At 40.3% G+C, this 27581-nt stretch overlaps 1 protein-coding gene across 2 annotated transcripts; it reads right to left on the bottom strand.

Annotated features, from left to right (window-relative positions):
* Nucleotides 1–1000: 1000 nt before the first annotated feature.
* On the bottom strand, nucleotides 1001–24428 carry Ckap2 (cytoskeleton associated protein 2). 2 transcript variants are annotated; one of them, XM_008849130.3, is made up of 9 exons: nucleotides 24250–24426; nucleotides 22843–22924; nucleotides 19303–19375; nucleotides 18376–19211; nucleotides 17541–17745; nucleotides 14931–15101; nucleotides 13010–13079; nucleotides 2732–2987; nucleotides 1001–1910 (listed from the first exon to the last, which is right to left on the bottom strand). In XM_008849130.3, exons 1-9 carry the CDS (start codon nucleotides 24317–24319, stop codon nucleotides 1664–1666), a joined length of 2010 nt encoding a protein of 669 aa, XP_008847352.2. In that variant the 5' UTR covers nucleotides 24320–24426; the 3' UTR covers nucleotides 1001–1663. The 2 variants fall into 2 exon arrangements, with proteins under 2 accessions (XP_008847352.2, XP_029409940.1); XM_029554080.1 differs by lacking the exons at nucleotides 1001–1910; nucleotides 2732–2987 and adding an exon at nucleotides 8323–10349 and having other exon boundaries at nucleotides 24250–24428.
* Nucleotides 24429–27581: the final 3153 nt, after the last annotated feature.

The following is a 27581-nucleotide window of genomic DNA, read 5'->3' as shown; positions in this document are numbered from 1 at the left end:
CTTCTGTTGTGGCAGGATAGAAAGGGAACATTAAAGAGACAGAGGAAGGGGAAGGAGCCCTTCACTTCTTGAATCTGGTCAAAGTTTCTCACTAGTCAAGAATTCCAGCACAATTAACAATTGCCAGGACCAAGTAGAAACCTGAAATTTTCTAGGAATCTCACAGGAACCCCTATTTACAGTTAAGAGACATGTCTTAACCCCCTTATGTAAACCAAGTGGCCTGGAAGAGGCTCAGACCAACAGAGCTAAGTGGAAAGGACACTCCAACCTATAGAGCTGCCAAAGCTGTGCAGTACACTCCAGAGTTCCTGCTTTCCTGAGCTGTCACCCATGCTGGGGTGGGCTTTAGTGAGTCATTTCTGCTCCTCTAAGTAAACAATAAAACGCAGTGGCCCAAAGTTAGATTTTGGTGGTCTGTTGTTGGTTCCCTCTCTGGGGTGAGTAGACATCTCCTCATGTCTCCCACAACACCAGCCCTCATAAATTATGTACTGAAATAAATGCCACACTGAAGCTGAGAGCATAGCCCCAAAGTAGGGCTATCCAGTCCCATCACTAAAATAGTCATTGGAATGTCATTATACAGATATTTATTGTATACATATTAAAGTTAAAAAATAAAAATTCTTCCCTCCAGAATGTAAGACAATAAATAAAAGTTATACAAAGTAATGAACACAAAGACTATTATTACATACATTGCTATTAAACTGATCTTTTACCATTCACCTGTCTGAAAGTATAGAGTTGTAATGGGATTTATGCCTTTTAAATATTAGTTTACTGCCTTGCAAAACAATTTTATTTGTAGTGTTGTTAATGTGAAGAGAAGAAAACTGCTGTATGTGACCATCATGTCTCAGGGGACATGATTCAACAGTAACATTTTTATATTATGGAAAAGAAAACAAATTTAAGTATCATTTTGGAAATGCTACCTAAGGTAGAACATTTATTAAAAACATTCCTTCCCAAACCCCATTAACTATCCCTTCTCTGGGATCTCAGTTACAATGAAAACTACCTCTCAGAGAGGCAAAGTGAACCTGATGGACAGCAGGAAGAGCAAGGGATGCCAACTTGAGTTGGTGAAAAAGCAAGCTGAACCTTTTATATCTTAGTATTTGAAGGGAGTTGCTCCACATACCACAATTTTTCCACTTTTTTAGAGCTAGGTACTGACCCAAGGCCTCAGACATGTTAAGCATATGCTCCCAACCCAATTTTAGACTTTCATACTAATCAAAGAAATGGAAAAAAATAATCAGTATTCTGTTTAAAGACAAAGAAACATGAAAAATTTAAAAACATGTCCATGTAAAAATGTAAATTTATTTAGAATATATTTCCTGATGATACCTCATTACTTAAATTTAGTAAAGTGAACAAGCTATTATATTCAAAAAATACAATATACAAGCTAACAAAGTTCACCAGTATTAAAGAAAAAGTCTATTGAGATAGATGGACATGGTAGGAACAGACTTCTGACACACAGAAGGGCAACTATTCCTATAACATGTATGTCAATGAAGCTCACTGCCATGAACAGTTAGGTACCTGGAGAACTCCAGACCTGTCTCCACAGACCACAGGCAAATACAAAGCCATGCAAAACAAAACACCACAGCAATTACAAAACTCATTCCTCCTGGGAGCTTTACTTCTCCCCTGTTTTATCCGTCTCAGCGAACATCGAGCACAGGGCTGTGTTGGGGCGGCAAACAAACGCATCTCCTCCCAATTCTGATAACTGCTCCAGTGAAGACACAGAAGGGTAATGATCTTTTAACATATCTGGTAGTTGACACATTTTGTCTTGAATACGCTGGGAACGTCTCACTGGTGTCAGAAACTTTAGCTCTTTAAATGTGGAATTTATTTTATCATGTCTCATCTTTTTCATACTGAAAAACACAAGATTGTTTCCAAAATTCAAAAAGCATGTTAAACATTTTGCCATATGTATTTTGGTTTTTTTTGTTGTTGTTGAGACAGGGTTTCCCTATAACCCTGGCTGGCCTGGAATTCATTATATAAACCAGGTTAGCCTCGCTCTCACAGAGATCAGCCTCCCTCTACCTCTAGAGTGCTAGGATTACAGGCTTGTGTTACCATGTCCAGCTTTTACTTTGTTTTCCTTATATTTTATACTAGTTATCATACTGTATATTGTATGTGGCAAGTACTTTATAGAAAGGGAGAGAGGTTCTATAAGTTTCTTGAAGTGGGGAACTTATACTTTTCTTTATTTGTTGTTAGAATTTATACAGAGTGGTCACTTTAGCAGTTGTGAAATAAACTAATCCCTCAGTTCCAAACTCTACTGCTACTAACGATATAGAGGTTAAAGTAAACTGGTATAAATGTTTTCTTTTTCAAAGTAATACTGTGTAGGGAAAAACAAAGCCAATACAGTAGTGAAACATTCCAGTGATACTTGCAGGGCATGATGGTGCACACCTTTAATCCCAGCACTAGGTAGGCAGTGAGATGATGACTCAAAACAAATGAACCTTTTTACCCCTTGTTTTGTTTTTGTGAGACTGAGTAGCCCAGGCTGGACTTGAATTCATAGCAATCTTCCTACCTCAGCTTCCCAAGTGCTGTGATTACAGGTGTGATCTATCATACTGAAGGCTCTGGACTTGACCCTTAGCATTAAAAATTTTTTTTTAAAATTATCCCCGGGTGTGAAAACAAATGGCAGTACATTTTAAAAGTTTACCTTTGCAAGCATGGTGTAGAAGATACATTATATTTAATTATGCAACCTGCTCCAGTCCCTGAATCAGGGGTTGCAATATCACTGGCTGCATCTTTAGTTTTATTGTCTTGGTTGTTTTCACATTCTTCAATCAACGTATTTTTGTGATATTCATTCTCCACTTCTGGCATTCCTGACTCTAGATGAACACTTCTATCTTCAACTTTGACTTCTTGGATATGTTCCTTGGTTGAATGAGCTGCCTCAGTAATTTCTCCTATAGAAGATACATTTATAGATTTAAACTTTGGTCAAATTTTGAAAACAAAAGAACCAAATGTCATCTCCTAATCATTACTTTTCCTATGTAGATACTGCTGCCAACTATTTAATGAATATTTAGTATCTTATATGCAGATGTTATAGATGCAAATTTAAGAATTAAATCACACCAGTTCTTAAGTTTACAATTCCATGAAAGAAACACAGCTAAAAACAACTACCTATAAAATGAGATAAATCCTATAAAGGAAGTATGAACAAAAGGTTCTCAGAACCTATACGAAGGAACTAATTTTGCTTATGGTATAGGGAGAGAGCTAGGGAAATTTTCAAAAGTAACATTTAGACTGGATCTTGAAAAATGAGTATTTGAGATCAAAGATGACAATCTTGTAACAGAACAAAAGGAAATTAAACTAACTTGAAGAATCTGTGTTTTCAAAATTCAGGGAAAGGAGCAAGGTAGAGTGTGGGAGGTGGTGACTAGCTGAGAGAAGACAGGGACTAGATTAAAATGAATTTGATTTGCAAGTTTGGGGGAAAAAATGGAGACATAAGCTCTGGTTCATATAAAGAATAGGGACAATCCATGATCCTATAAAGTTGTTAAAATAGCTGAAGGTTAACAGGTTAAGATAGGAAGGAAAGGCTAAATATGAAAATCTGAGACTGGACAAAATGAACAGATGAATACAGAGCTTTGTCGGAATGTCTGTACATGTGTAATATGGATAGCTATTCTGGAATTTCTGCTAAGGAGCCAATGTCAGGAGGATTTTTTCTTTTTCCTTTCTTTTTTGGAGAGAAAGGGAAGGTGGGAATGAGAAAGGAGTGAGGGAAGACAAAGTTAAAAATAAAACATATTAGACTTGAAATTAGGATCATACTATATAGCCTTGGCTAGTCTCAAACTCAAGAGAACTGTCTGTCTCTGCCTCCTGAGTGCTGGGATTAAAGGCTTGCACCACCATGCCCAGCTTGTGCTGTCTGTCTCTGTCTCTCTCTGTTACTAGCATACCCCAATAGAAATATGACCTATGTTAATATACATTAACATATTAACATCAATGAAAAGTTATTTTTAATCTTTTTTAAAACAACATTTTATCACTTCTATTTTATGTGCACGAGTGTACTGCCTACATGTACATGAGTGTACCCGTGTTGTGCAATGCTGTGGAGGTCAAAAGAGGGCTTCGTCCCTATCTTTCATATAATCAAAACCTTATATAACAGTTGATTTAGAATTTTAGTATGATCGTTGGTTTTATTTAAAGTTTTGCTCTTGACCTAGATCTCTAAAATTTAAATTAGTTTTGTATACTAAAAATAAAGAGCATTTTTCTGGAAGGTAATTTGCCAACACAGATCACAAGCCTTAAAGAAATGACTTTTCACCAGGCAAGGTAGCACATGTCTTTGATTCCAGCACTAAGTTTGAATTCTAGTCCAGCCAGTGATACATAGTAAAACCCTGTCTCAAAAAAAAAAAAAAAAAAAAAAAGGTAACCTTTTAAGTGCAGTGGTATATACCTATAGTACCAACTATTTAAGAAGAGGATCATTTGAGCCCAGCAATTTAAGACCAGTTTGGGTAACTTAATCCCAGTTTAAAGAAACAAAATGGGGGGGGGGTGTAGTTAAAACTATTTGATCTTCTTAAAATCATCAGAGAAAGTAACTTGAAACAGGCACACAGTATGTAAAATGGATCTTGGTGACTGGATGATTTAGACAATTAGAAATAATTTTTCTGAGGCTGGTGAGATGACTCAGTGGGTAGGTAGGTAAAGGCACTTGTCTCCAAGCCTGACAACCTGAGTTTGATCCTTCCTTGAATCCATATGGTAGAAAGCAACCTGACTGCCATAAGCTGTCCTCTGATCTCTGCATATGCACACATATACACACACATGCAAATACAAACACACACACACCAAAAAATGTAATAGAAATTAAACAAATTAATCTGCATTTCTATTTAGTGATTTTCTTCTCCTACCTTCCTACCTACCTACCTACCTACCTACCTACCTACCTACCTAATGTTGATGGATAAAGTTTAATGAGCTTACTAGGTGTCACAGACTATAATATGTGCTTTAGGTAATTATTTCATTCAGTGTCCCCGATAATCTCCATTTTATAGTTAAAAAATTTTGTTGCTTCTTTTTTCTAAAGTCATAGTGACTGGTACAGTTGAAATTTAAATCTAGAAAATGTTTTATTTATATACTGACATGTAATGAATTACATGTATTATTCTCAGAATATTCTTGTTATCTTGCTACATAACCAAGGTTGGCTTCAAATTTATACTCCTGCTTCACCCTCCAATGGTGTTGGGATTACAGGCATTGACTACCATGCACAAACTCTTGAATGAGCTTTTCTTTTTTAAAAAATATTTATTATTTTTATGTGTACAAGTGTATTGCCTGCATGTGAGTGCACCCTTGTAGTGCAATGCCGCGGGAGATCAGAAGAGGGCTTCGGAGTCCCCTGGAACTGGAGTTAACGACGGTTCGTAGCCGCCATGTGGGTGCTGGGAATCGATCCTGGGTCCTCTGAAAGAGCAGTCAGTGCTCTTAACTGCTGAGCCATCTCTCCAGCCCTTCTTCCTTTTTTTCAATAGCATAAATTGCTCATTAAATGTTTGCAATTTTCAAACTTTCCCCGCATAGAAACTTTTCTAGAACACAGAACGTATCATATAACTGGTAAAAAGGTCTTAAGAGATTAATCAAACTACATCATTAAAAAAAAAAAATTGGGGAAGAGGTGATGAAGAGATGGCCTGGCCTAGCAGTTAAGAGCTGCTCTTGCAGAGGACCTGGGTTCAGTTCCCAGCACTCATATGGCAGCTAATAACTGTCTGTTCTAACTCTAGTTCCAAGGATATTGATACCCTTTTCTGGACTCCGTGGACATTGCACAACACAGGTACACTTAAATACATGCAGGCAAAACACCCATACACATAAAATAAGTAAATAAACAAAACTTAAAGAAATTGTAGAGCTGGAGAGATGGTTCAATGCCTAAAAGAATTGTCTGCTGTTGCAAAAGACCCAGGTTTGGTTCCCAGCACCCATATGGCAGCTAATAACCATCTGTAACTCCAATTCCAGGGGATCAAATACCTTCTCTGGAGTCTGGGGACAGTGCTTGCATGTGGTACACTTACATATATTTAAGCAAAACACTCATACACATTAACAAACAAAACAAAACTGTGGTGCTGGTGATTAAACCCATTTGCTAGGCTGAGGCAATGCCAGGCAAGCACTGTTACAGCTCAACGTACCAGAAACAAGTACCAGAGGCAGAGTGGCAAATCAGCAAACTATTTGTGCTGGCACAAAGTCTAAGCTCTGATCCAGTTTCTTGCATTTATAGGCAACTCAAGACCCATTCTGACATTGGTGGCTTAAAATTCTTTGCTTACATGACCACAAGTCAGGCACTAGAGTTTGTAGCACTTATGACTAGAGGCTATGTGTGAGTCTCTAGCTGTTAAGTATATTTACATAGGCAGAAGCAATAAAGCTGACATGGCCCTTTCATAGGCAGTTTCTTTTACTTTTTGTGCTCTTTTACTGCCAGAGACAAGTACCAGCTCTAGTTTTCCATCTCATTCCTCCCTCTGATGTCCTTTTAACTTGTCTAGAGGGTATCACCTTCCTCTGCATCTTCCATGCTAAGTTGGTAGTTTAGGGGAAACATAGGTAGGTAGGTTGTAGTCCTGCATTCTATGGCTAAATCTGAGTCCTGACTACAGAGGTTAGCAAGGGATGATTTGACATCCTATACACAAAACCTTGACTGCCCTGTGAGGGTCTTAAAGCCTCTGATCCAAGGAAACAAACTTCCAAGTAGCTCATCTGGGGTCTATCCCTTCCTGGTCTGAACTGGGACATGGGCCACTTCTTGTATGCTTTTGATAATCCTTTTTCATCTAGTTGAGGACAACAGTTGATTAAATTAAAATTTCCATATATCCCTCTGTCTTAGTTTGTTCTTCATTGCTGTGACAAAATACTCTGACCAATACCAACTTGGGGAGGAAAGGGTTTATTCAGCTTACATCTCCCAGGTTGCAGTTCATCAGGGAGCCCAAGGTAGGAACTTGGCAGGAACCTGGAAGCAGGAGCTGGAGCACAGGCCATGGAGGAATGCTGCTTACTGGTTTGATCCCCTGGCCCCTGCTCAGCCTGCTTTCTTATGCAACACAGGCCCACCTGCCCAGGGGTGGCACCACCCACAGTGGGCTGGGCCCTCCCACATCACTCAGTAATCAAGAAGATGCCCCTCAGACATGGCCACAGGCCAGTCCAATAGAGGCAATTCCCCAATTGAGGTTCCCTCAACCCAGGTGTGTCAAGTTGACACTAAAGCTATCCAGCACACCCTTCTTCCTTCACCATTACAAACAGTCCAAAGTTAGCCTATTCTGGTAAATGGTACTTCAGATCTTGATGTGGTGTTTCATCATCAAGTGCCTGAGCAGTGTCATTGTCATTACAATTATGATCTCTAGGACAGCCTGCAAAAGAATTGTGATTCAGCATGGAAAGGAAAGTCCTGTAACCCAATGAGCTGTCCTCTGTACAAGTGGCAGGCCTGTAACACTGAACTATTCTTTTGGATGACCATTTATCATCTTTCCAATTTCCTATCTGTAAGGTGTGTGTGTGTGTGTGTGTGTGTGTCCATCTTTCTTCTAATTAGTGTATTTTTCAGGGCCATGTGTCCCAGGCACTCTTATCGTGCTTTAAGAAGACCTAATAGTTCTCAGGACACACACTCCTGACCAGCAACTTGGCAGTATGGAATTAGCATTAGCCGTGAAATGTGGCCACACACCCAACAGATTCCTCAGGCACTGCAAAAGGAAAGGGCCAGGGGACAGGCCAGCCCATATTTGGTGTATCTGACCCCAGGTACAGCTTTGGGTCACCAAGTCATTTTCTGATGAAAATGAAATTTTAATTTAATCAACTGTTGTCTTCAACCATTCCTCTTTTCCTAGGGAGTAGTTAAAAAAGGTCTGCCTGGTGCAGATAAAATTGCGTTCTGAGACAGTGAAATTTACTACCCATCTGGCTAGACATCTTTTCCCAATAATGATGTTGTTAGAATGTGGGGTTTCTATTAACTTTATGTGAAGGGGTTGGGTCTCTGACTGGGTCCCATAGCCATTTGTCCTCCATTGTGATTCCTCCACACACATAACAGAAGCTTACATTTACAGTGTATGGGCTACTGTTTCTGTCATTTCTTTCTTTCTTTCTTTCTTTCTTTCTTTCTTTCTTTCTTTCTTTTAAAACAAACAAACAAACAAACAAACAAACACAGTCTGGGGCAACTCTCATTGACTTCATGGAGAGTAACACCTGGAAAGTTTGGGCCTGTCTTGTCTGTTTAACCTTTTGACAAGTAAGACAACTCATCACCTCTACCATCAATACACACACCGATTCAGTGGCCTTCATCACACTTCAGGACCCCTGGGTTTAGGATGGAAAAGTTAATGGGATTACAGGCTCCTCATGCATAGCTGGATGTAGCAATCCCTTCCTGGAGGACTGCTGATGCATCTCCTTTCTACCAAGTAACCCATGTAACACAGCTTCAATAAGGGTAGAAGTCAAGGCCTCAATCTCTGCCACATCGTTACCATATAGTATCTTCTTTACACACACATTTGTCATTGAGTCTGTATTTTTGTTCCTAAAATAAGCTACCACGTGAAAACTATTCCCAGAAGGACCTATCTACTACCTTATATGCATCAAAGGTCAGTGCCTTGAGTTGACCTGGATTAAGGACTTGGGCTGAGGTTCTCCAGACTTTTGGCCATTCTTCAATTAGGGAACTGTGGGTCAAGACAAATTGGTCTTGCCCCAGTTTCTATGCTGCCTCTCCGCAGATGGAATAGGTGGTCTTGTCATGGGTACAGGTTCCTTGGATCTCTCTGCAGCATGAAAAATGGGTGTACTGGATTAGTGTTGGGGTGACCCTTCCTCCATGTGGGTAGAGCACAGGCACTAGTTACACTCCAGGGAATCTTGGGTCAGACCTTTTCAGTTCTGGTGGGATATGCCTCTAACCCATTGAGAAACCTATAATGATCAGAAGGTACTTATAGCCTCTGCTAAGTGATAGTTCAGTAAAGTACTTCCACATCTTCAAACAAGCTTTGCTCAGTTCTTTATACCCCAGTGGCTAGGAGGATCTTTGTTCAGCATTGTTGCAGGAACAAGTTTAGCATCTTCAGATTACAATTCTGTAGAGTAGAAAATCTGGCCAGTGATACTGGTTTATTGGGTTATTCCCATATGGGTATCCTCAGGAAGCTGATGATCATGAGATGAGCTGGGTAATCTGGGGCAAAGGGGCCTCTCTCAGTAAAGGAGCCACCATCCACTTGAATTCTTGGTTCCTTTCCCTTGTCTCATCCAGGCATTCCCTTCACATGTGCAGTTCAGGTGCCTGGGTAGGGCTGAAGTCATTGAGCTTTTGTTGGAGGAACCTATAGCACCTTTATTGTTGATGCTTTTCCTGGTTCCTTTGATTGTGGTTTTCTTTGTGGTATCCTTGGCAGTGGATGATGGCCATGGCCACTAGGCCCCAAACTGCTTCTAGAGGGCGTAGGAATTTGATTTTCTATTGCTTTACCTCCTGAGAAGTCCCCTTTTCTTATAGAGGGCACCACACATAGGGAGGATGGTAAGGGTGTATCTCAAGTCTATGTAGGTGTTTACCATTGTCAACTCCAGGGCCTGATTAGGGATAACAGAGCTAACAGTTCTGCCTGTTGAACTGACCATCCCATTGGGAAGGCTTCTGACTCCCTTACTTCTGTCTTTGTTAACCACCACATATCCTGCCAGATACTGCCCATTTGACAGAGAGCTGCTGCTATCAGTATGTTTGGTCCGAGAAGAATAAAGGCTGATCTGTGAGGTCTGGGAGACTCAAATATATTTCATAGGTTGTTTCAATGCAATCATGGTCTGGAGGCCTCAACTCAGCAGGTAAGGAAATGGCAGGACTTATGTTTTGACTGTTTCCAGGTATACTCAGGGGGTTCTGCATAGGAAACTCTGGTATTGGCTCAGAGGTGGGTTGTTGAGCTAGTGGTGCCCCCAGTGGTCCATCAAAGGCATGACTGCATGTGGGCCCATGAGATTTAGGGATGTCTTATAGTTTGCTGGTCTCCTTGGCCTCGTATCCACAGCCAGAACGGTCATCCAGCAGCCACCTCTTCTAGCAGTTTGGACAAATATGCCACAGGGTATTGCCAGGACCCTACAAACTGGGTTAAGACTCCAAACGACATTCCTCTTCTCTCCTAGATAAACAGGTTAGGTTAAAGTCTTGGGTAACATCAGGAAGTCCCAAGACCAGTACTTCCAGCAGGACCTTCTTCAGAGTTAGGAAAGTGTCTTGTTATTCAAATGATTCCTTTTCTCCCCCATTTCTCGCTTCATAGAGGGGTTTGACTATCAGCGCATAACTAAATATCCAGATGAGACAAGTTGGCTGTCTCTAGAAATTCTAGGGTTGGTCTCTAGGTCTTTAGGATTGGGAGGGCCCAAACTGCCCTTTTTTGTTTGGGCACCGAGACCCTATGCCCTTTTCAGATCTGAAACCCAAGTATTTAACTTCTTTTTGACAGATTTAGGCCTTCTTGAAGGATATCCTATATCCAGTCCCTTGGAACAGACTTAGTAGCATTTCTATTCCCTTTTTGCACTCTTCGAAGTTGCACTTGCCAGGAATAAATCATCCATGTATTGAAGGAGTGTACATTTCATTTCCGCTCTTGGAAAGTGTGCCAGATCACCTGCCAGGGGTTCCCCAAATATCCCTGACTACTAGTGCAGATCATTATTTGGGGGGACTAGGTCAACACAATTTGCAGCCAAGAATCTATATATGGAAAATGGTCTAGATAATTTGGTTCCCCAGTTATCTATTACCTGGTGTACTGACTTTACCTTGGTCACACCCAAAATTCCCGGGGGGTGGGGGTGGGGTGGGACGGGACTCCACATCAAGCTGGCCACTCTAATTTAGAGGGCTTTTAGTTTTTTCAGAGACATCCTGACACCATAATCTCCTTAATGCCCTTTCTTGAACTTTCTGATTATGCAGTGTAAGACAGTAGATGTTGAGGGGGATCCTTCCATGGTGTACCTTCCACTGTGTCAGTGTAGCAAAATAAAGACCTTGGGGTGAGCACTACCCTGGATAGAAAGGACTTTACCTAGACTCTCCCCTCACAGGGAATTAGATGACTATTAGCAGCATGGAACCCTGAATTGAATCAGTACTCATAGAAGGGAACTAGTTCCCAAGAGCCAGCAATGCAAATTAGCCATAAGAAGACATCATGGAATCACAGGATAGGGCCCAATCAGATTCAGTAGTCTCAGTGACTATGGGGGAATGGGAGGGGGGAGATATTGATTGCACCTTCTTTTGTACCAAATTCCAAACAGGAACCTCCCTGTGAGACTCTGAGGCAATTGTGAAAACTGCCAAAAGTGGATCAAACTCCCCTTCCACTGAGTTGGTGGGTCTGTCTAGCTGTGCTCCCCAGAAAGTCATGGCATTTCCTAAAGTATTGAGTGGCCGATCTACTCTCCCTGTCAGGTCTGTCAGACAGAATGCAGTCTGAAGGTTTTAGCCATGGCCTGTGGAATCTTGGATCCCTGGCAATTGTCATGCCTTCCAGTTCTCCTTGGCCATACCTGACCTCAAGCTGAGTTCCACAACTGGCAGCAGTTCAAAAAGGGCTGCCTTGAACAGGAAATTAAATTTCATGGGAGTTCAGTGCACAAGAGACAAGTACCACAGGCAGAGGGGAAAACTGGAAAACTTTATTTGTGCTGGCAGATTCAGGAGGAATCTCCAAAGCCTGAGTTCTAATGCACAGTTTCTTACATTTATAGGGTACTTGGCGCCATTCCAACCCATCCTAGCACTGGTGGGTTAAAATTCATTGCCTACATGACCATGACCATGGGCCATGACCAGAGGCTATATGTGGTAGTCTCTAGCTATAAGTATGTTTATATAGGCAGAAATAGTAAAGTTGAAATGGGCCTTTCATAGGCAGTGATTTCTTTACCAGATTGTGTTTTTATTGCCAGGGACAAGTACCAGCTCCAGCTTTCCATCTTATCATATTGAGCTTTATCATAAGCATTAAAATCCCTCATTTAAAGACAGAAAACTAAGTAAAACCCAGACAGAAACCTTTCATACTCAGTGACAAATATGGATTTTGAATTAGATTTAATTAAAGAAAATTATTTGGTGGGGCTGGAAGAGATGGCTTAGTGGGTAAGAGCACTGGCTGCTCTTGCAGTAAACCTGGGTTCAAATCCCAGCACCCATGTGGCAGCCAACAACCGTCTATAACTCCAGTTCCAGGGGATCCAAGACCCCCTTCTGTCCTCCTCAACCAGTGCACAACAGGGGTGCACTTACATACATACAGGCATAACACTCATACACATAAGAGTCTCATGCTCTATTGACTGAGCTAGCTGGGCTCATACACATAAAATAAAAACAAATAATTTTTTTAAAATTATTTTTGGTTTTTTGAGATAGGATCTCACTCTATATAGCCTAGGCTGGCCTGAACTCAAGATCTTCCTGCCTCAACAGCTGAAAGCCAGGATTACAAACTTGTATACCACAAGTTATTTCTTTTCTCTTTAAGACAGGGTCTCTGTATATCCCAGGCTGGCCCTGAACTAATAGCAAACCTCCCACATCAGCCTTCCAAAATTCCTAGGATTATAGGTGTATACTACTACCATGCCTGGCTTAAAAATTCTAAATATGTTTTTTAACCTAAATACAGAATTCTTAACCTTAGGCAAACAGATGTACATACAGAAGAACTTAACATTTTTTTAGAAAGTTGAATAAAAGAAAAACTAAATCTATAATGGGATTTTAATTAAATCACAATTTACTTAAAGGAAAACTTACCTAAAGTAGCTTTTTCTTGACTCTTCATTGTTAGGATATCTACAATTGTGTGTCGCATCTCTTCAATAGGCTTAATTTTTTTTAAAATGAAGAAAGCAGATCCATGTAAGTTTTACATTATCAGAAATTACATTATAGAAGTTGAAAATATTAGAACCAGTGATCAAAATTTCATATTTTAAAATAAGGCAGTGTGTTCTTAAACCATGCTTTCTAGAACATTTGTTATTAAGATTGAAAATAATAATTTTCAACTTAATAGAATAAAAAAGGGCACTCAAAGGACAGAATTTAATAATAAAACAAAAACTTCTAGGGCTGGAGATATTTTAGGGCTCAGTGGTTAAGGTGACTTGCACCCACATGATGGTTCACAATTGTCTGTAACTTCAGTTCCAGGGGACTCAATGCCCTCTTCTGGCCTCTGTGGGCATTGCACACATGTGGTGCACTTACATACAAAAACTCATCCATATAAAATGAAAATAAGGGGCTGGAGAGATGGCTCAGCGGTTAAGAGCACTGACTGCTCTTGCAGAGGACCCTGGTTTGATTCCCAGCACCCACATGGTGGCTGTGAACTATCCTTAACTCCAGTTCCAGGGGAATCCAAAGCCCTCTTCTGACCTCTGTAGCACTGTACGACACAGGTGCACTCACATACATACAGGCAATACACTCATACACTTAAAAAATCACTATTTTCTATTCAATAGCTGATTATATTATTTAACAAGCCCCTTCTCTTTTATATTTAAATCCTAGTTATATTTTGTTTCACATGTTATTAAATCCATCTCTGAACAGTTTTAGGTTGGTTAGTCCAATATGTTTCAATTGTTCAAATTTTACTGTTACCTACTAGCTATTAGAACACTATGTTCCTTAGTGTTGCTGTGCCTGCTAATATATTTATGACATGGAAGTCCTGGCTCATAGTTCTAGTTTGAGAATTAACTTCTAGATCCATTCTGCTTTCAATTTTCTTGGCCAATTTTGATTCTTGTTTCCCAATTTCTGCTACATTATCATCTCTTCTCCTTTGGTTCTCACTTCTACATCATTGCTACTGTGCCATAACCTATTTTAATGTCCCTTCTGGTCCATCAGAGTTAGGAAATGCATAGGAAGATATTTTGTGCTAAAACATTTCTCACAGAAAATTCCATTAAATTTATAGTCCAGCTTATATCAATTTTTTAAAGTACATAAATGAAAAGGTTTAGAAGGCTGAAAAACATGTATGATGCTGCCTTTGTAGCTTTCATTACTTCTGGTGCCAAACACTGAACCCAGGGTCTCCATGCTCTATGACTGCACTATACTTCCAAGTTCCCCTGTGGTCTTTAAATACCCATTTTTCTACATATACACCCCCCCCCAATTTTTATTTTATGTGTATGAGTGTTTTGCCTGCATGTACATAAGTGCACCTGTGTTGTACAATGCCCAGAGACCAGAAGAGGGCATCGGATCTCTTCAAACTGGAGTTTCAGAGGGTTGATAGCTGTTATGTGGGTGCTGGGAAACAAACCTGGGTCCTCTGCAAGAACAGTCAGTGCTCTTAACTGATGAGCCATCTTTCTAGCCCCCCCCATTTGTTTTTTAAGATTTACTATTTTATTTATGTGCACTTGTGTGTATGTGGCGGGGGGGGGGGGGTTACACAAGAGCACAATGCCCACAGAAACCAGAAGAGGGCATTGGATCCCCTGAACTGGAGTTATGGATTATTGTTAGTCACCATGTGGATAATGGGCACCAAACTTGGGTCCTCTGTAAGAGCAGCCAGTGCTCTTAACCACTAAGCCATCTCTCCAGCCCCAATAAACACAATTTTATCAAGTTAGATTATGATATGCTTCAAAATAACTGAATCATTTACACTGTGAAAAAAAAGATCAGTAAATTTTTATTTTACCTGAGCTCCTGCTAGAATGGCCTTCTCATAGATTGAGATAATATTTTCAATAGGACTTGTGATTGGTTCAATACGTACAAGACATATCCAATATTTAACAAGTTTTTTTGCATCTGGAATATTTTGTATCAGGTCATTCAATGTGCCTAAAATTTCTTCTTTGGGGCATCCCTAAAATACCAACAAAGTGTAAATTATGAATAATCAATTAGTATTACAATTGAGAACAGCAAGCAACAGAAAAAGTTGATAGAAAAATCATTCATAAAAAAATTCACTATTATCCTAACTTTTTTCTTGAGACAGGGTGTCTCACTATATATCCCTGGCTGGTCTTGAACTCACAGAGATCCACCTGCTTCTGCCTTCTGAATGCTAGGATTAAAGGTGTGTACCACCATGCCTGCCTTTCCCAACTTATTTTGACTAACTAATAAAAAGCATAGCATGAGAAGGCAACAAAACCCTGGAATACTAGCTGAGATACACAGATAAAAATCGACTAGCATTTTGGCTTTGATATTTATACTTCTATAAATTGTGGGATTCTGGGTTGAGGAGCTGGCTCAGTGGTTAAAGTGTCTGCTATGCAACTATGAGAACTGGAGTTCAGAGTCCTAGAACCCATGTGCATGCTAGGTGGGTGTGGTGGTCCACCTGTAATTCCAGTCTCCTCACAAAGCAGAGACAAGGGATCTCAGAGCAAGCTGCCTAGCAAGACTATCCATAACCTCAAGCTCTTGGTTTGACTGAGACCCTACTTCAATGAATAAGGCCAAAGACCAATTGTAGACGATTCCTGACATTAACCTTGGGCCCTACACATGCACATACACATGTACATTACATATACATTTAAAAAAATGAAAAAGAAAAAAATTCATTATGGGATTAATTTGCTAATACTTTCTTTAGAATTTTTACATGTAACAAAAGTTCATGTGTGAGAACAGTCTTTAGGGTTCTTTCCCCCTTAATTGTCCTTGCTGGGTTTTCATACTAAAATTAAAATAGTAATGCAGAAGTTATATACAAAGTAAACATCAGGGTAGAAAATTCCATACTATCAAAACAAAAAAGTCAATTGGGCAGAAATAAGAATAGCTTTTTAGTCCAAACATGATTAAGATGTATTGTATGAAATGCACAAAAATTCAAAAAAAGTTATATTGAAAAAAATTTGTTTTTTAATTTTGTGTTTATGGGTGCATGCATGTCAAGGCGCATTATGTGACAGTCAGAGGACAACTTATTGTAGTTTTCTCTCTACCACATGGGTTCCAGGGACTGAACTCAGGTTATTAGGCTTGGCAGCAGGTGCCTTTATCACCTCAGTGGTGCTCTGAACCACAAAAGGTTTAAAGATGCTTACGAAGGGAGGGTAAAGATGGCTCCAGAGTTAAGAACACTGGTTACTACTGCAGAGGACCAAGGTTCGAATAACACATGGTGGCTAACAGCTGCCTGTAACTCAAGTTCCAGGAGATTTAACACTCTCTTCTGGTCTCGATGGGCATTGTATGACATGAGTATAAATGCAGGTGAAATTCTCATACACAGAGAATCAAAATAAAAAAGCAATAAATAAGATATTCTGGAGTTAATTATATTCTACAAGATTTATATCCAACTAGCAAAATTTTATAATAAATTCAAGACTAGGATAATGTTAGTTTAGAGTAATAGGATTTTGCTTCAGAATGTTTCAGTTAACATGAACTGAATCTACAGTGATGACTCACACAATAAAGATTGCTAGTAACAGCTTATTGCTAGGTTTTAGTAAAATAGGTAAGTGGAGGAAATAATTGGTAAAAATGTTTGGCATATGTAAAACAATTATCAGAAGGGAAAAGTAAACATCTACCCAATCTCACTATTTATTAACATCTTAGAGGAATATAACTACTGCTATTATTTTTTTTCTTTATTTTTACTTTATAAGTGTCATATCTACATGTATGTAGGTATACCTGTGTTGTAAACCCTGCAGAAAACAGAAAAGGGTATCAGATCCCCTGGAACTGGAGTTATGGACAGTTGTTAGCAGCCACGTGGGTGCTGGGAATAGAGCCTGGGTCCTCTTCAAGGGCAGCCAGTGCTTTTAACCTCTGAGCCATCTCTCCAGCCCCATTTTCTTCTTCTTCTTTTTTTTTTTAAAGACAGGGACTTCTATATCCTAAGCTGGCCTCCAACTAACTATGTAGGCAAAAATGACCTTTAACTTCTGATCCACCTGCCTCTACTTCCCAGGTGCTAGGGTTATAAGCATGCACCACCATGTCAGGTTTATGGGGTGCTGGGGTTTGATTATATGCACTCTGGGCAACTTTCCACTAGCTGAGCTATGTTCTCAGTTCATAATGAGAAACTAGTAAAAAAACTCATTGACCCTACTAACCCTTGAAATATTTATATGAAATTCAATAAAAAATGCAGTTAATTCAAGACTAACAATCTCACATTAGGTCATCATAACATCTGATATTACTTGGTTAAGAAGAATGACAATATAGCTTAATTCTCAGTAAGTTACATATAAGGTATATTGTTCATGTATTTATTAAGGCAATTTCTAAGCTATTAAATGTACAAAGATAAAGACTCTACCTTATTAATCAGGTTCAGACATTCAGAAAATGTTTTGTTTACTTTTTCAGTAAATAATCTTTGTTCATCTTCTTCTGCCATGGTAGTCCAAAAGGACCCAACTGGTTTTTCATTCTGTCCTTCTGGCTCAGGCTGGGCAACTATTGAATTGGGAGGCCTTTTCAGTATTCTTCCTTTGCTAGCTCTCCAATCATTCAGACGTGCTCTACAGACAGAAGAAGTATATACACATTACTTTGATTTTGATGACAGAACTCTACTAAATGGAGTAGTTAAAAATAATTCAAGTCTTTAAGTAGTTCTAAACTAGTGGCACTTAAGAGTGTATTTGTTTGCAGGAATGAAATCTTGAACACAATAAAATCAAATATATGTTTAAAGAACCCAAGAATGGGGGCTGCAGAGATGGCTTGGCAGTTAAGAGCACTGGCTTAAGCAGTTAGTGTTCCTGCAGAGGATCTGATTTGGTTCCCAGCACCTCCATCAGGCAGTTCATAACCAGCTGTAACTCCAGTTCCAGATCTGATGACCCTCTGATCTCTGCAGTTACCTGCATGCACATGGTAAACATAAACTCACACAGGAACATATACATCACATAAATAAAAACAACAAATCTTAAGAAAAACCCTAAAGCATGCATTTTTAAACGAAGGGGTTATCAAAAGCAAGCAGCAAGCCACTTAACTTTGGGGTCATATTGTTACATACATAAATCTACCTGCATGACAAATCAATAAAAGAAATTCTAATACATTCAAGGAAATCACAAGCAAAACTCACAAATGGTGCTCTATTGAAAATTAATAAAATAAAATAAATTGCACATACTCACTTTCTCTCTTCTGTGGTTTCTTTGGGCTGGAATGATTTATCAATAGTTGCTCTTGCTATAGTATATCTGCGCTGGTCAACAGTTTTTGACTTCTCTACCAGTTTGGTATTGGAAGATGAATCAGTACTGGCTACAGCTTCAGGTATGCCTTTTGATAGTGCTTTATTTCTTTTTATGTCCTGAGAAGAACTGGTTTTGATAATAGATGAAGTCGTCTTTGATCGTAATAATTCTTTTTCATGAGGTCCTTTTCTGATTGTAACGCTGGCAGAGGTCCTGCTGAGGCCTCGTTTCATGGTGCCCTGAGTGTTATTGTGACTTCTAACAGGTGGCTGAACAAGCGTGCTCTTCAATGCAGTGCTCACTGATTTATTGCTTATAGATTTGGTGACAGCAGTCATATTTGGGGCCCTAACACTGCTGGTGTTTACAGGCTTTGTGGCTTTAGAGAAAGTAGTAGTTAAAGGTTTCTCTGTTGTTGCAGAATTCTCATTTTTGACTTGTGGAGGCTTTCTAAATGAATTAATCTTAGACTGAACAATCTGCCCACGGTAACACCCAAGAACGGGTTTTGGGGGCATGTTAGCATCTTGCTTTGGTTTTTCTGCAGTTACTTGCTTCTTTTTATTAGTATTTTTAAGGTGAAATGCCTGGCTTAATGTCATATTTTGACTTTGGAAATCATTTTTAATTGGTAATAACTGCATACTTTGATCATCCTCAAAATTATGCACTTCTGAAGTGGTTAACTCATTAGTAGGTTTCAAAGGACTACAGTCTTTTTCTATTGTCTTATTTTTGCTCTCTGTAGGTCTTTCAATATTTTCTTTATCAGCCTAGAAGAGTTAACAGAAATTAGTATTTCAGAACTCACTTCTTTCAGAAAGAGTATAGGAAAGGTCTATGAATGCTTTGCATGTATCTTACCATTTTTGTTTTGAGTTTCAGAACTTTTTTCCCTTCTTGAAACTGATCTTCAGATGTCATCACTTTCTGGCCTCTATTAGTTAAAAATTTTTAAATAAATTAGTTTTGTACTAAGGAGGTCTCCTTTCAGGGGGAAGGAATGGAGGAATATTAACAGCTAATGAATTTCATAGCTTGTGTGTGTGTTGCTGGGTATCAAATCCAGGGCCCTGTACATGCTATGTAAATTCTCTACCACTGAGCTATATCCAAGGTCCCATAATCTAAAATTTTTAATTGAGGAAAGAACTGGGTTAAGATGTATTTATCCTAAGCAAAACTTTTAGTGATTCAATGGGGTAATAAACAAGATGGGGTAAGGCAATCTCTTAGCAGGTGATACCAATTTTGTATATAGGAAAAAAAAAATACTGTCAACTAGACCTGAATTCTAAACCAGATTCCCAAATTCAGAGATTATGTTAAAATGTGAAAAATTGTACTGGTAAAACTAAATCTAGTATTTTTATAGCTAATAAAACTTTAAATTTCTGGGGTTGGAGAGATGGTTCAGCGGTTAAGAGCTCTGGCTGCTCTTGCAGAGGACTCGAGTTTGATTCCCAGCACCCACATGGTGGCTAACAACCATCCAGTTCCAGGGGATCTGACACCCTCTTCTGACCTATGGAGGCACTGCATGATATGGATGCCCTTACACATGCAAGTGATACACATAAAATAAAGATAATAAATAAAATACAACTGCAGAGTTTGAATATCAACCTCAAAAGCATGTTTTCATTGCATGAGGTCTACCTACATGGAGGACCATCTGCTGTTCTCAAGGCCTATTGATTTAACCATTAACCACATCCAAAAGATTCCTTTACTGCAACATCGAGGTAACTGTCTGACCAAATAACTGGGCATACAGACTACTAAACACATGCAATTATCCATCAGTTGTATTCATGTAAAGCACACAACCTCAGTCATAAAAACTGTGCCTTCACTTACCAATTTAGGAATTTATTCATGATCACATGGTCAATGACTTAACAATTTTCTACTTAGGTTTTATACATATTAAAATGTTTTGCTGTATCTCAGAAGATGCTAGAGACTAAAATATGCATCACCTGTTTAAAAGAATAATGTATTCAATTGGTCTAATGCAGAGAGTGTCTATGAGACACTTAATCCTAAGTGATACCTCTTCAATACAACCTCTACACATAAGATGAATGCATCTTACAACTCTCACCAGAGAAGTTTCCTTATGCAGCAGATGGTGATTTAACACAGAATCCCACAACTGGCCAAGGTGCAGAAAATAAGAGGTTGCAGAGCACTTATCCCTGAATAGGACATCTATTTCAAACTTCTGCCTCCCAAGGCTCAGGGATCATTGCAGAAGAGGAGGCACATTGTAAGAGCCAGAGGTGGTGGATGACCACAAAGAGAGAGCTTTCCAGATAGCTGGTGAGTTACTCATATGAACTCACAGCAATGGTGAAGGCACGCACAAGTCCCATGCAAGCTCAAAAACAAAATCCCAGCACAGACATGGGGAAGTAGGTAAGAAATCCCAACCCAATGTTAGAAAATTTTTGGCAACTGATGGCTGCTAGGAGGGGGAGAGACAGTCTCTCACAGGAATGGTACAATCATAGGATTGGTAGGTTAGCCAGGCTCCAGTGGACAGACCCACACTGAAGGACATTTGGGTACCCAAATCAGGCTTTATAGGCCATACTGTGTATATATATAATAAGAGTACATTAAATTGGGAGGGGAGGGTGCACTAAGGGGAGGTGTGGATAGGGATGTAAATACCATGAAGTTACACTGAATGAAAATTGCAAAATTCAACAAAACATTTTTTAAAGGCATTCATCATGTGAAAAAACATGTATTTTTTTTATTGTAGCTGAAATGGCAATTCATAAGATTTTGAAGGAACATACATTTTTGTACTCAATTTTTACTTTTTATATCTATTTGCTTGGTCAGTTTAAAAGGGACAAAACTTTTTAAAAAAATCTCATTGTTACTTATTATGGGCTGGATAGATGGCTCATTGGTTAAGAGCACATACTACTTTTCTGGAGGACCTGAGTTCAATTCCCAGCAACCACATTGGGCAGCTCACAACCACTTGTAACTCTAACTCTCAGGGATCCAACACAGATGGATTCTGCAGGTACCTACACTCAAGGTGCATGTTACACACACACACAAACACACAAAAATCATAGTTATGTATTTTGTGTATGTGGGAAGGAAGGCACTGCAAGAAAACTTGTAGGAGTCAGTACTCTCTTCCACCATGTGAGTCCTGGGGAATCAAACTCATGTCAAAAGGTGGCTTTACCTGCGCTAAGCCATCGCACTGCCCCAAGGACAGAACTTTGATATAGTTTGTACTACATATTTTCAACAAAGAAGAGTCAAGGGACCTTTAACTTTCTGCTTTTATATACTACCATGGTTATTTGGTTTTGCCATAACCAGGCACTAAGCAAAATAATATAAAGATATTTCTCCTAGGAACTGAGACAAAAACAAATCTCCAAATATCTGAGGGCTACCTATACTCCCTAAAGAACACTTTCCCCATACACTGAGAACGTGAGTCTTGCTAAGGGGCTGGCATACAGGGTCAAGTATAGAGTTAACATTTAAGAGTCCTGGGTTCAATCCACAGAACAAAACCAAAGCCAAGCCTTACTAAAATTATAACACTCAGTTTTAGCCAGATGCATTGGCACCAACATGTGATCTCAGCATTTGGAAGCAGAAGGATCGCAAGTTTGAGGCCAGATTGGCTATAGAGGGACTCTGTTTCAAAACAAAACAAAACAAAGCAAAACACTGGCTTTTACAGCACAATACAGATCCTTCGTCAATGTTTCAGTACACATACACACATTTTACTTTAAAATTGTTTCCCCCTGGACCAGATGGCTCAGCGGATGGGGATGTTTGTAACCAAGTCTGTTAACTGAGTTTGATCCCCAAAGCCCACATGGTCCAAGAAGAGAACCAACTCTGGAAGGTTACTCTGGCCTGTCTGCTCATATGTGCACACATACACCCTAGCCCCCCAAAAACACACAGAATAAATGTAAAAATAAAGAATTTTAAGTTGTTTCCCTTTAAGAGTTTAAACATACATAGAAAATGATGATTTAGTTCACCATCCAAATAAAGTTAACTATTAGTACAAATTGTGGAAAGCATAAAGCACACACCAGATCTTAGACTGTACCGAAAGAGGTGAAGTATCTACTTTTTCTCTTGTAGTACTGGGTGGTAGCGAGCGCTCTGCCACTGAATGCACCTTCAGCCGGCTCCATACTTCTGTTTTTTCCTAATACTTTTAAATATCAGATATTGAAATAATACTATCAAGAATCATCATTGTATTAAGTTATTAAATTCATTTCATCTTTTAACTTACATGAGATTACTAGAAAGTTTTCAGTTACAAATGTGGCATATATTAGGTTTTTACTGGACAACTCTAATGTTCCAGAACTGAAATAAATTTGACCTCACCTGGCTATCTGATTTTCCTGTTCGAATGCAAACATTGTTTTCCCTCTTAACAGATGTTCCTTCAGTTTTTGCTTTCTTTGCTCTAAATAAGAGGAAAGAGCAACAAGTCAACTTTAGTTAAAACATCAATATGCAGTTAAAACATCAAGTTAAATGACTATTTTACTTGGAAAACTTTTACTTGATGTTAAGGTTCAGATAGCCCCGCCCCCTCACCGACAGGGCCTCAGAAGCCCCTGAGAAAAGGGAACTGAGTTGATAAGCACCCTGGTCTTCGAAGTCAAGAGAAGCAGACTTTTCTCCACTGTTTGGCCAGCACAGCAGGCTTCCCCTTTGATCTCTAAAGAGGGCAGGTTTTAACAGTCCTGCTCTCCTGCTGCCCCCCAACTTAAAAAAAAAAAAAAATCTTCCCGCCTTCTGCACCCTGCCCAGAAGCCTCCCCCTTTAAAAGACCCCAGCTCACGACCGGGGCAGACATTTTCCCTGCACGGAAGGGAATCTGTCCCATGTGTTCTTTGCTAATAAACTCCATCAGAGTTTTATCTGTGTCCTGGTGCTTTCTCCAGACCAACCAGATTCATCCATAGGCTACTTTATCTATCACTTGAGATATTTCCTATATAACAGAAAACTTCTCAACCTTGTATTGCCTTTGAGAAATAATCTCTTTAATCAGAGATCAGAACCATAAAAGGTCCTCACAACTGCACTGCACAAGAATACATGCTCTAGGCTAAGGTTAAAGCCTAGAGCACTTGCCTAGAATGCACAAGGTCCTGGGTTTGATCCCCAGCACCATCACCAAATTAAAAAAAAAAATTATACTTTTTATTGCGTGTGACAATTTTTGAGAACATCTCACTTTAATATATGGTTACAAAAAATCTTTAAGAAACAGGTGGTAGAGATAACACTCACTAAATTCTGACCAACTTAGAATCAAGTTGGATGAAAATTACTCCCCCTAATGTTTCCCTTATTTCTGCACACCATTCAATTTCAGCTTTCCAAAAAGTTCAAGTTGGAGAGGGTTAAATCGGAAATACCAGATCAGGAAACGCCCCCCATCCCACCCTCCACACCCTAGTTGGATCTGAGCAGGGCAGGAGAGACCACTGCGCAGGCGCAGTCTATGTGCTTCGCAGCCCTGCCCTCTGATGACCCGGACCCCCTCGGACCATCCGGGTCAGAGTCGCGCACCGACCCCAGGGCTAAACCGACACCTCGGCCATAGGGCAACTTCCGCAGGGAGCTAAGTCCGGCCAGCGGCGGCCATGCAGGATGCAACCGGCCTGGGCGCAGCGCTCTGACGGCGGCTCCTCGGTGCCCGCTCCGCTCCGCTCCGCGCGAGGCCTGGCGGCCAGCGGGCACCACACAGAAGCAGGCGCCCAGGCCCGCGCCGCTCACCTCTGAACGCCGGCTGGGTTCTCTGGGTCGGGGGCAGCTGCAGGTCCCGCGGCACGGTCGAGGTGCTCATCACAGGCCGAGCTCGGGGCGCGTCTCTCTGAGCCTCAGGCACCACGGACCGGTTCGGACGCCCGCCGCCTCCAACTGCGTACGCCGCCGCGGGCTCCGGCTTCAATACTGCCGCCCCGCCACTCATTGGCGCCTGCCTGGGTTGAATGGACCAATGAGCACAGAGGGGCGGAGCCTGGACTGCGGTTCCTGGGTTCCGTTAGGGCTGTGCCTGGATTTCAAAATCCAGCAAGGCGCTTCAGACTGGAGGGATGTCCGGGGAGGAGTAGGCTTGCTGCATCCTCAGGGTGTAGCGTGGACATGTCAGGACAAGCCTCGGACACAGCCTTGGGTAAGGCAGGATTGAAAAGAGAAGGCTGCGCCTTTCAAACTTTTTAGCGCTCACTGAGGAAACAGCTTGGAACTTCCGTACCCAGGACATATTCAACAAATAACTCATTTTGAGCTGCGTAACTCTGAAGTGGGTCGTGATTCTGTTTTGCAAATGAGATGACAAGCTCAGAAGTTGGGTGTCCACGTTCGCACAGCTTGCAAACACCTGAAATTGAAATTACTTTCCATGCTATTGTTATTTTATCAAAAATCCTGCTATGTAGCCCAGGCTGGCCTTAAACCCATGATCTTCCTTTTTTGGCCTCCTGAGTGCTAAGAGGACAGGTGTGTGCTTGGCCCTTTCCATACAACACCAAAAAGAGAAAGGGTTAAAATGAGGGTGTTCCTTTCTGTTCTCCCAAAGCTGTTAGAGACATTTTCTCTGTTTGTGCATTTAGGTGGGCTAACATAATCTTTCAGTCTTGTTATCCAAACCTGTCACCTATATAAACCCAGACAAACTGGGAGTGGTGGCACACACTTGTAATCCCAGCCCTCAGGAGGATGGGGAGTTTGAGGCTAGCTACATAACACATTATCTAAATGAACAAAAACAAACCAAACTTAAAAACCAACCTAGTCACAAAATGTACCCAAATAATTTAAAGCCAGGAGGCTTTAGAGGTAGAAGTGGGGGAACTAGGGAGAGTTTACACTGTGCCTTTCTGGTTCACAGATAACTTCTCCCCTGTCTGGTTGCTATGGTAAGGCTGAACTGGTCTGCCAGTCTTTTTTTTTTTTTAATATTTTATTATTTTTAAGTGTATGCCTTTATTGACTGCATGTAGGTAAGTGCACCTGTGTTGTGCAATGCCCACAGAGGACAGAGGCTGTTGGATCCCTTGGAGCTGGAGTTACGGACAGTTGTTAGCTGCCATGTGGGTGCTGGGATTCAAACCCTGGTCTTCTGTAATAACAGCCAGTGTTCCTAACTGCTGAGCCATCTCTCCAGCCCCACCCAGTCAGTTTTTTAGTATGTGGACAGAGGCAGGAGGAGGGTATTTCCACTTTCTACTGCCCAGGCCTGAGAGGGGCCACAGCCAGCTCTTGGCTGTGGTCACCTCATCTCCCATTTGTCTGCTTTTTAATTCAGACTTTTGCTAATGAATTTTTTTGTTCCAGTGCTGGGGATGGAACTCAGAGCCTTGTTCAAGTGCTTTACAAATGAGATACATTCCCACTCTCCTGTAGGGATTTTTGTTTTTAAAACCTGATTTACTATCCTATTTTAACTTTATCCACTTTGGGGAAGCAACAGCCTGTCGGCACCTACTACTATTCTTAAAGACATCACTGCTAGTTTACACACTACTGCAATATGATTGACTGCTAAAATTTCATTGGGCAGTTAATTTGGAGGCTGGACAGATAGCTGTCAGTAAGGTGCTCCCCTCATAAGGATGAGGACCTGAGTTTTGATCCCTAGAACCCACATAAAAGCATGTGCCCACATACATGCAAATAGGTAATTTTATATTATGTAAATATACTTTAATAGCTTTTTAAGTCGCTATGATAAAAGAGAGGAAAATAAAATTACTAAAAGAGAAAAACACCAAAAAGCAAAATAAAACAAAAACAGTGGCACTCTGAATAGGCTGAGATATTAAGTAGAAAACCTTCAAGACGACAGTAATAGTTTTCAACATGGCTAGCACAGCAATTTCTCCCTAATTTCCAAATGTACCCACTCCAGGAAGAATTTATTTTTGAAAAATGTTTTTCTTTGTGGTGTTTTTGAGACAGGGTCTCCCTGTAGCCCTAGCTGGCCTGGAACTCACTATGTAGACCAGACTGGCCCTGAACTCACAGAGATCTCCTACCTCTGCCTCCCGAGTGCTGGGATTAAAGGTGTGGACTGCCATGCCTGGCAGAAGAATATATTTTTAAAGACAGACAGACAGACCATACACACACAGAGAGACTCTATAAGTATTAGGAGGAGGAAGACAGATTCTTTTCCAAAACATCTAATGAAGACTTCTTCAGAACAGGTCTTTTTCAACACAGCCGATCGTGAACTATAAACATCTAGATTGCAGATGGTCAGTTTCTCTGAGCATGTGAAACAACCAAGGTGCTTGTGAGAGAACAATCCTAAGGACAAAATGATGAGGACAGAACATGCACAAAGTCTGGGGGAGAGAGGCTGAAGAAAGGGGGAGTGCACCACAGAGTTTATGTCGTACCTACATGGTGTCTAACAACTGTCCATAACTCCAAGTCTAGAGCATCCAATTCCCTCTTCTGGCCCCCATGGGCACTGTACATATGTGGTGCTTTTGCATCCATGTAGGTAAAACATTCATACACATAAAGTAAAACTAAATACAAGTTTTTGAGAATTTTATATTGTAAGCGTTGTATTTTTATTTCTGCCTCTCCCAGCCCCCTGCAACTCCTCCCATGTCTCCCTCCCCTCTCTATTTCTTGTCCTTTATAATTGTTCAAAAGAAAATTTAAGAAAATCAATTGGCTGGATAGGCTTGATCATATTTCTGAAACCCATTGTATCCCATTGATTGTCTTTATGTCACAGTCTTAATTATTGTAGTTTTATAATTAAAAAAAAATCCCCAAATTTTTCCTTCCCTCCTTTTTCATGTTTCTTTTTTTTTTTTTTTAAAAAAAAAAAGACAGGGTCTTGGTGCTGGAGAGGTGGTTCAGTGGTTAAGAACACTTCCTGTTCTTCCAAGAGTATCTGGATCAGTCTCCAGCACCTACATGACAGCTCACAATAATCTGTAATTCCAGTTCCAGATGATCCAGCTCTGTCTTCTGACCTCCAAGGGCACTGCATTCACATGATACACTTACATGCAGGCAAAACACTCATTCACATGAAATAAAAACAATAAACATTTTAGAAAAGGAGCCCAGGCTGACCTGGA

Source organism: Nannospalax galili, unplaced genomic scaffold (assembly GCF_000622305.1).
Source record: "Nannospalax galili isolate Female #2095 unplaced genomic scaffold, S.galili_v1.0 scaffold140, whole genome shotgun sequence".
Taxonomy (NCBI): domain Eukaryota; kingdom Metazoa; phylum Chordata; class Mammalia; order Rodentia; family Spalacidae; genus Nannospalax; species Nannospalax galili.
This window is presented reverse-complemented; position numbering and strand designations above follow the sequence as displayed.